Source organism: Chrysemys picta, chromosome 22, assembly GCF_011386835.1.
Source record: "Chrysemys picta bellii isolate R12L10 chromosome 22, ASM1138683v2, whole genome shotgun sequence".
Lineage (NCBI taxonomy): Eukaryota > Metazoa > Chordata > Testudines > Emydidae > Chrysemys > Chrysemys picta.
The window spans coordinates 4651346-4660990 of record NC_088812.1 but is presented as its reverse complement, the minus strand read 5'-3'; the positions used below and the strand labels follow the sequence as shown (position 1 = coordinate 4660990).

Here is a 9645-nt window from a genome sequence, read left to right as displayed (position 1 = left end):
GACCGGATACCTTTCTGGAAGGTATATGCTTAAGTGGGTCACCAGTTATTGGGCTCAATACAGGGGGAACTGAGTGAAATACAATAGCCTGTGCGTTGCAGGAGGTCAGACTGGATGATCAGATGGTCTCGTGAAAATCTGTGCGTTTTGGACCAGATATTGCCTCGGCCAGTGTAAATCGGTGTCGTTTCACTGACAGGAGTGGGGGTAAACGGCTTGACATCAGCTGAGCATCTGTTCCATTCAATACTCACTACTCATTCAATACAGTAACTCCACTGAGACCAGCCTGTGATCTGACCCTGAGTGTATAAAGTAACCCTTTGGGACAGGGACTGCATCTTGCTGTGTGTAGGTACAGCGCCTAGGACAGTGGGCTCCCGATCTCAGCTGGCGTTACCCTAATACCAGGCCACAAAGACGACTTGCTCCCTGTCACCCTGATGGAAAAATTAAAATCTTGCTTGTAAAACAAAGGGCGAGGCTGATTATTACAGCAAGTCTTAGGCCTTGGGCTCACGCACGGATTTGGGACCAGCGCCTTGGCTGGTGCAAACCAGCATTGCTCTAACGAAGTCGATGGAAGTTGGGCCGTTTACGCCAGCTGAGGATGTGGCCCTCGGGTTTTAAATGGAGCTAATGATGGAAGCATCTGCCCAGCTCTGTATTTATTATTCATATTGCATTAGCACCTCGAGGGCCCAGCATGCTAGGCGCTGGTCATACATAGCAAGGGGCAGTGGCTCTGTCCCAGAGATTCATCATCCAGAGGCAATGCTAGAGGTCACACCGCAGGTCAGTGGCAGAGCCTGGAAGAGAATTCAGATTTCCTGGGTTCCAGGCGACTGCCTTAGCCATGACACCACGTTGCTTTTACTTTCACCGCTCCCATTCTATTGAGCCCTCCTTGGTCCCGCCAGCCATATGGCATTGTCACCGCTCAGACGTGTGACACCCGTTGTTAGGTAAGCCCAGTCGGCTGTTTAGCCATAAGTAAATACACTGGAACTGGATGTCTTTGGATATTGTCCAGACTGAAGCCCTGTCCAAATACCACTGTCATGGAAAGAAACCTGTTACTGGAAGCCAGCTGATAACCTGCCCTCCCCCATTAACCCTTCCCTGGTTTGCTTTTACATAGAGGAAGGAAAAAACAGACTCTGAGATGAGTGATCTCAGTGGGGCGAGGCAGGTTCATACCAGCGGAAGATCTAGCCCAGAGATCTGAAGGTCTGGTTCATCAAGGAGGTTAATCTCTAAAAGGCCAGGTACTGGATTACAGGGTTATTGCAGGTGAACACCGATAGGTTAACCGGTGCCTGTGCAAATTGCTGTTTCGAGCTTCAAAGCCACCGAAGGGATTTTGATGCCCATCTGCCATTAAAATGTGTCTGAAACTCCTACATGGCTTTGAAGATGCCAACCATGATGTATTGTTTAGGGGCACAGGACCTACCACACTGGATCAGATCATAGGGTCATGGCCAACCATGGCCATTACCAGACATTTCAGAGCCAGGTGCAAGAAACTCTACTATGGACAATTATAGCCTGCGTGGGGAGGGGACATTTCCTCTTAACACCCGTTGCCTTATGCCCTGAAGCAGGACTATCATGTGGCAATAGGTTCCGCAGGCTAATTCCACATTATTATTTCCTTTAATCAGTTTTATGTTACCTGGCAGTAGCACCCAAAGGCCTTCTTTGTGCTAGGTGCTGTGCAAACATACAGAGCAGGTGTAAATGATGGGTGGTCGAACATGCTGGTCCCACCATTGCTACCAGCAGCGTAGATTCCATAACAGAGTGTAGAGGAGTCCTGGCCTAAGAGACAGTTTCTGCCCCAAAGGTTTTACAACCCAAGTGTGTGGGATAGACAGAGAGATCCACCCTATCGGGGCTCCCTTGACGACTGGGACCGCCTTCCCTACTGAAACATCCCAGGACTTGCCCAAGGTAAAACAGAGTCAAAAGGCAGATCCAGGCACAGAACCCAGGAGTCCTGATTCTCAGCCTGCCCCCTCGTTGTAACGCAGTAGATCCCACCCAAGCATTCTGACTCCCATCCCCCCTGCTTTATCCCACTTGATCCTATTCCTCATTCACAGCTGGGAGCAGAACCCAGGAGTCCTGACTTCCAGCCCCCTTCTCCATGCTAGGCCTGAACTGTGGTATTGATCAGAGCCCCACCATTCTGATCTGTGGCCAGCACCTTGGCGTGGAGTAAACACAACCGCAACCTCAGGTCCCTAATTCCAACTCCCCCACTTGGAAAGACAAATAAACCCTTGTGTCAAGGGAGTGAAGAAAATATCGTTTGTTCTGAACTTTTCAGGTGTCCTGGGCTCCTCCCCCTCACTGACTAACCCACCCAGCTGTGTGCACGAGGGCTCAGCTTACAGGCAACTCAGGATAAATAGCCCAGGAGGAGCTACTTCTCCTGACCCTCCTGTCCTCACCATGGGGGGCTCTGCTCTCTGCCTGGTGGCCGTGTTTGCTTTCTACTTCCCGGCTGTTTCTCACAGCCAACTGTAAGTACCCCGCGCTTCTGCCACGGTGATGGGGATATTACCTGGGTTCGTTACATGGCTGCCAATGGAAACCAAGCTCAATTTCCCTCTCTTCTCTGCTACTGTGTGTGGAGTGGAACAGGCTGTAGAAATTCTCTTCCTCACCTGGTCCAACCCTCTTCTCCCTCGCTCAGTTCCGAGGCTAATTTGGGGGTTTGGAGGATGGATTTTGTTTTTAAAGAATAAATTGGATCTTGTGCCTCACTTGATCTATGTGAACCAGGTGTAGACGGAGAGTAACTCCATTTAAAACAATGGGGTTGCACCCCCCTGAAATGCACTGAAATCAGTGGGGTTGTCTCTCCTTTGGCTTCAGTGGGGTTGTCTTTCCTTTGGCTTCAGGCAATAAAAGAGACCAGAATCAGGTTCTATAGGGCCACATCTTGAACTCCTTGCTCAGTTTCTACATCCGCAAGACACGAAGTGAGGCTAAATTCTATTTTCAGTGTATACTGGTTCAAATCTGGAGTAACTCCACTGACACTGGAGTAACTCCACTGACTAAGGGGATTGCTGATGGTGCATGAGGCAGACCAGAACCCAGTTCACTTCCAAGGGGCTGGTGGGCATCTGAAGCACAGTAGTCCACAGCTTGGGCACTGCACTGGGAGTCAGGACTCCTGGGTTCTATTTCCAGCTGTTGGAGGGAATGTGCCTGGGGGGCCAGAAGATGGGAATGGGAGTCAGAACTCCTTAGTTCTACCTGACGCTCTCACAAGGAGGATATCCGGGAGACATCTGGGTTCTAGGAGGGGAATGAAGTCTAGTGGTTAGAGCCAGGTGGTGTGACTAGGAATCAAAACTGCTGGGCTCTATTCCCAGCTGAGTCACTGACTAGCTGTGTGACCTTTTCTGTGCCGGCCTCTCCCTCATCTATGAAAAGGGGGATCATGACAACTACCTACCTCTGTAAAGTGCTGCGAGATCTATGTCTGGCGACTGCTTTGAGTGTTACCCCGGGGCTAAGCTTCTATTGTCCATCTGACCGATTGGCTGCCTGTTCATGTCTGTGCTGGGGTGGCCAGATGAACAGCCAAGAGCCAGACCAGTTGCCCATATGCTTGGCTCTAAAGCTGGGAAGGGATCTTGGTGCAAGGGGCTGGCAGTGATAAAAGGGAGGAGGCAGGAACAGGTAGTTTGATTTGATTTGGTGCTGCCCCCTATGGCCAGGCCAAACGATGGATGTGACACTGAGCGGGTGACAGAGGGAAACTCCGAGAGATGCCCCCCTTCAGAACTGGGGGGAGGGGGCTGCTTAAAGGTTCATCCCACCTCAGGGGCCTGCTGAGCCAGTGAGAAGCCAGAAGCTGCATGAGATGCATTGATGTGTCAGGATGACCCAACTCACCTATGGAGCCTGGGTCAGGTCACCACCTTCCCCAGGGTGCTGGAGGGGCTGCTGTCCAGGCGCCAGACTTCGGGGTGATAGACAGACATTCAGATGTGGGTCTGGTTTTTGCAGCTTGACCCCACTGGGAATGCACCACGGTGGGCTGCAGGCCAGACGCGCAGACCTCGGTGCAGCTTTCCCCAAAGGGTTCCAGAGATTTATGAAACCTGTTTCTGAGCCTGGGCCAACTTTCAGGAACAGAGCGGGGAGGATTCTCCCAGGAGGGAGAGAGGAGATTTGGTAGCCACCGTGCAGTGCTCACTCCAGGTCTCAACCCTGACCTGCGTCTCTAGGATTTCTAGGAGGAACATCAGGGGCTACCTGGTCCATTTTGACAGCGCTCTGGTGGACGGCTGGTACCAAGCACACGCCCTGCTTAGATGCTCCTGGTATTGCCTGCGGAGCAGATGAGCAGTAAACATGGCCCATGCTCGAAGACTCCCCAGCACAGCTAATGCTCCTCTCTAGGCAGGGTCAGGCCGTGCAAAGGGCAGCGCATTCCAGAGGGCTCCGTAACGGGGTCACACACGCTGGCTGCAGACCGTACGATCGGAGTTGATGGAATGCAGGACACGGTATCGCCCTCTCCAAGGGGCACTGGGGTCAGCACTAGCTCAGATGGGAGAGCTCCTTCTACTGAGCCACACACCCTGCTCCCTGCAGCACAGCGCCCCCTAGCACCGCACTGGGGCATTGGGGTCAGCACTGACTGCCAGGCGAGAGCGCCCCCTGCTGATCGCCCCCACAGTGACAGATTAAAGAATTTTGGGGCCCTGTGTGCACTATGGAAATGGTGGTGGGGGGGGTGAAGTGTGTGACTGGGATGGTTGGGTCCTACCCCTAGGGAGTGGGAGGACCTAGGAAGGTATTGAAGAGTGATCCCACCTCACAGTTACCCCACATGGTGGCTTGAGTCCCATGGGGCTGGCCTGGCTCCCTGCTCCAGCCCATTGGCTGTCACCATAGTGCACCGGCAGGGGTGGGGCCTCTGTTCCCATTCTGGTCTGGCGCCATTGGCTCACCTGCCCCAAACTGGACTTTGATGGGCCAAAACAAATAATCTGGCAGGCTTTGTTCACCCCCGCCCCGGGTGGCCAGGCACCCCCAGAGATGGGGGCCCAGTGCAAGAGCACTGAGTACATGTGGGTTAAACTGGGCCTGCCCCCCCAGCACAGCACTAGCATCAAACTGGGGCATGCAGATCTGCACAGCATTGGAAGAGAGCGCCCCCTACTGAGCCACCACCTAGCTAGCTGCAATGCAGCACCCCCAGCACCATGCTGGGGATTGGGGTCAGCACTGACTTAAAGGGAAGAGCATCCCCTATTGTACAGGAGTGCATTATGCCCTGAACTTTTCACCTACGTGTGTGTGTGTGTGTATGATCTTTATCTGGTATGAAAAACTCAAGTCCAATCGTCTATCACCCCAGGGCCGGCTCCAGGGTTTTGGCCGCCCCAAGCAGCGCCCCCACCCCCCAAAAGCCGCGATCGCGGTCGCGATCTGCGGCGGCAATTCAGCGGGAGGTCCTTCGCTCTGAGCGGGAGTGAGGGACCATCCGCCGAATTGCCGCCGAATACCTGGACCTGCCGCCCCTCTCCGGAGTGGCCGCCCCAAGCATCTGCTTGCCAAGCTGGTGCCTGGAGCCGGCCCTGCGTCACCCTTCCTACCGGAGTGACACACAGACATCTTGGCTGACCTTTAGCAAAACTTTTTATTTCCCTCCAGGCCTACTTCCTTGTGAATTCACAACACTGTGGGTGATGTAATCAGTCAATGATTTCACCAGGAAGACCGCAACCTTGCTTTAGCGCCATTGCCTGAGGGGGGATTTTCCAGACAGCCTAGGTGATTTAGGGGCAACGTCAACTGGACTTGGAAGGGCTTGTCTCCATGAAGAGTTAGTTCACAGCAAACTGAGGTGGAAATCTACCCCCCACTGCACACTAACTGTCTGTGAGGACACTGTTAATGTGCACTAACAGTTCCTTAGTGCACTTTGTCTTCGTGCACCTTGGGCCCCAGCGGCCGTGGCCCTGCTGCAATTTTTAGGCACCAGCTCGATCAGAGCTAGCACCTGTGTGCCCTGGTCTACATTTAACATTTAGGTCAACCTAGCTACATTGCCCAGGGGTTTAAGCAGTACTGTAGTTAAGACAACCTAACTGCTGGTGTAGGTGCGGCTAGGTTGATGGAGGAATGGATGGTGCATTATCTACACCGACAGAAAAAGCCCGTAGTGTAGACAAGCCCTATGTGTACCCAAATTGGGAATTACGCCTCCCAGCGGCTGTGTAGACATACCCCTAGGGGCAGGAACTCTCTCTTACTCTGTGTTTGTACCGTGCCTCAGTCGCTGCTGGGATTTCAAGGTGCTGCTGTAAAGCAAATAATAAATGGCAAACCGCAGTAACAAGCTTAGTATAAAACTATCCTTGGGGATGTGGGAATCGCAGCCAGTGGGGTTTTAAATACTGACTGAATTAATCACATCGACCTTTTTGCCATTCACAGCTACTCCCTGATCACGCCCAACGTCCTGCGGGTGGAGAGTGAAGAGAAGGTCGTGGTGGAAGCCCATGGCCTCAATGCCCCAATTGTGGTTACAGTCATTGTGCAGGACTTCCCGCTTAAGAAAAACATCTTATACCAGGTCCAAACCGACCTCAACCCTGCGAATGGGATGATGGGCACAGCCGTAATAAAGGTGGGTAAAACCCCAGTGACACAAAGGGTATCATTTTCAACAATGACCCACTCATTTTAGGAGCCTCCAATATTTTGGCTCCCCAACTCTGCAATACTGAGACATTCAGACCCCGTCCAGGTTGGATGTCGTTCTAAAAGACACACTCTAGCCCAGCATGAAGTTATGAGCTGGAATTGCTGGGTGAAAGTCTATTGCCTGTGTTATCCATGTAACCCCTTTGGGGTTTAGAGAGCATGGCCCCTTTAAATCTTTTTCCTAGGGGTGAGGGGGAGAGTGAGAAAAAAGGAGGGAAACTCCAGCGGGTGACTCTGGAGCTCAGAGGGAGAGAGAGCAGCAGGAGCCCACAGACCCTCACAAAGGAAGCAAGAGAGAACCTGCCTGATGGCTGGGAAGTGGGAAGGGCAGGGCGGCCGATGGGGGACAGCCCAGGAGAGGCGCCAGGAGGAGCATTGTGCCAGGGAGGAATCGCCTGAGAAGGACAGGCTGGAGCTGGACCCAGTATCAGGACTGCCCAGAGCTGCACGGGGCTGTGAGTACTGGGGCTTGGGACTCTGCACTGGGGACAAGGAGGGAGGCTGTAGCTAGTTAAGTGGGGAGGTGGTCGCTCTGTGGGCTTTGCAGAGAGCGGCAGAAGAGGGCATCGGAGGGGTTTGCTGGGGAAAGTTCACTGGCGCCGAAGACGACCAGGAGCACCCAAGACTCACCACTGGACTGGAACTTTGCGCAGGACTCCTGAACTCTGTGTGCAGACACATTGCTCAGTGTCTGCCCTTCCAGACTGTGCTACCACTGGGCCTGGGGGGCCTTTGTTTGAATGCAACGCTGTTCTACTGCTCCCCCTATTTCCCCTTGTTGTTTTTCTCCTCTCATCCCTCTGTAAATAAATATTTCCCTTTGTTATATCCATTGTACTTTTCCTGTGGGTGGGTGTGTTCACTCTGGGGGGTTTGGAACAGGTGCCTCTGGGGTGGAAGGATTTTCTCCTGCTGCATTCCTGCGCGCGCCTTCTCTTGGCCAGAGCAGACTCCATCTTGGCCACGAGGGCGCTAAAGTTACATACATAGGGCCCTACCAAATTCACAGCTGTGAAAAACGCATCACGGACCCTGAAATCAGACCTCCTCCGTGAAATCTAGCTATTGGAGGGGAGGAGAAGGGGCAGGGCTGGGGGTGCCCCAGACGGGGGCCTCTACGATGTCCCTGGCTCCAGCTGTTAGTCCCCTCAGGGCTGGGGAGGGACAGGACTTACTGTTGCCCTGCACAGCTGCTCCTTGCGGGAGATCAGACCCACCTCTGGGGACCTCCCCTGGCTGCAGGAAGCTCCATCACTGGGCAGCAGCTCCAGAGCTTCCTGCAGCCACAGGAGGTTGCCAGAGGTGGAGGTGGGTCCGATCTCCCCCGTGCTGCTGGGAACGCCCCAGCCAGGGGAGGTACACAGAGGTGGGTCTGATCTTCCCCCGAGGGCCGTGCAGGGGAGAAGGAAGTCCTGTCCCTCCCCAGCCCGGCTGGGACTAGCAGCTAGGAGCCCCTGGCTAGGCGCTCCCAGAAGCACGGGGGAGATCAGACCCACCTCCAGCTCTGGGAACCTTCTGTGGCTGCAGGAAGCTGAAGGCAGTGCAGAAATGAAGGTGGCAATTTTATGACTCCCCTACAACTGGTTTGCGACCCCTCCCCCATGAATCCCTTTTGGGTGAGGATCCTCACCCTGAAATTTCAGATGTAAACATCTGAGAACATGAAATTGACTAATTTTCAAATCCTAGGGCCATGCAATTGACCAGAATGGACTATGAATTTGGTTGGGCCCTAGTTACACAGGAGGTCAGACTAGCTGATCGTGTTGGTCCCTTCTGGCCGTAACATCTACGAATCTATTAGTGATGGGAGACGTATAGCTAACTAGTCAGATAAGCACTGTGGGGGTCTCTCGTTGTGGACCTAAAAACGGAGGTGACCCTAGGGTGACCAGATTTCTGGATTTTATAGAGACAGTCCTGATATTTGGGGCTTTTTCTTATGTAGGCTCCTATTACCCCCCACCCTCTGTCTCGATTTTTCACACTTGCTGTCTGGTCACCCTAGGTGCTCCAAATTAGGAAGTAGAAGAAAATGTTGAGAGAAAGGATGGTCTAGTGGTTAGGGTGCTAGCTTGGGACTCAGAAAACCTGGGTTTGTTTTCTAGCTGTGTCATAGACTCCCTGGGTCCTTGGGTAAGTCACTTAATTGCCCTGTGCCTCAGTTTTCCCATTTGTGAAATAGAGATAATAGTACTTAATTTTGTGCAGGGGAGGGAAAGGGGCATGCTGTGAGGGTAAATGCATTAAAATTGAGGCACTTGGGTAATAATATACTGACATGTTAATGTAATATAATAACTTAAACAGATAAACTGAATCACAGTGAGATCTAACATCAAACCACATTGGACAGATAGTAGTTCCGTTGCTTAAAGCATGACTGGGAGATACTCAGGTATTGCGGTGGTGAGGTCGGTACAAGAACTTGTACTGAACAAAACATGCCAATGACATGATTTTGTTCATTTTTTGGCATTTTCCATTGCAAATAATAAAAAAAAAAGACGACAATGAAATGGTTAAAGTCACAAGAGTTTTGGTGAATACTTTGGTCTTAATTCCTGTTAACACGTCAAAGCCAATTATTTGTGTCTCAGCTGACTTGGGAGCATCTTCATTCAATGCACCGAGGTTCTGTGGCAGGTACATAACCATATGCACTATGGCTCGTGTGTGCACTGCCTGGGAAACTTGCTCAGAGCTTGCCAAGTCCTGTCCCTAGTCTGCGCTGGGCACAGCAGCATTTCTGGGTGAGGTTCCCTGGTGGAGCAGGATTCTCGTTGTGAGTTGATCCAAAGTCCTGGGCAGGAATGGAGAGTTGAGGGGACACAGGGAAGGTCTCCAAGATGTTACAGTTTTAGGGGAGCACAGTAGGAATAGTCGGGAGCACATCAGTGC

The 9645-nt window shown here is 52.4% G+C and overlaps 1 protein-coding gene across 1 annotated transcript in view; it reads left to right on the top strand.

Moving 5' to 3' along the window:
• The first annotated feature begins 2106 nt into the window (after positions 1–2106).
• Positions 2107–9645, top strand: part of LOC101953483 (complement C3-like) — a 56760-nt gene continuing 49221 nt past the window's right edge. The window contains exons 1-2 of the mRNA XM_065576275.1: positions 2107–2531; positions 6475–6667. Coding sequence (XP_065432347.1) covers positions 2461–2531; positions 6475–6667 — 264 coding nt within the window. The 5' untranslated portion in view covers positions 2107–2460. The remainder of the gene's footprint in view (positions 2532–6474; positions 6668–9645) is intronic.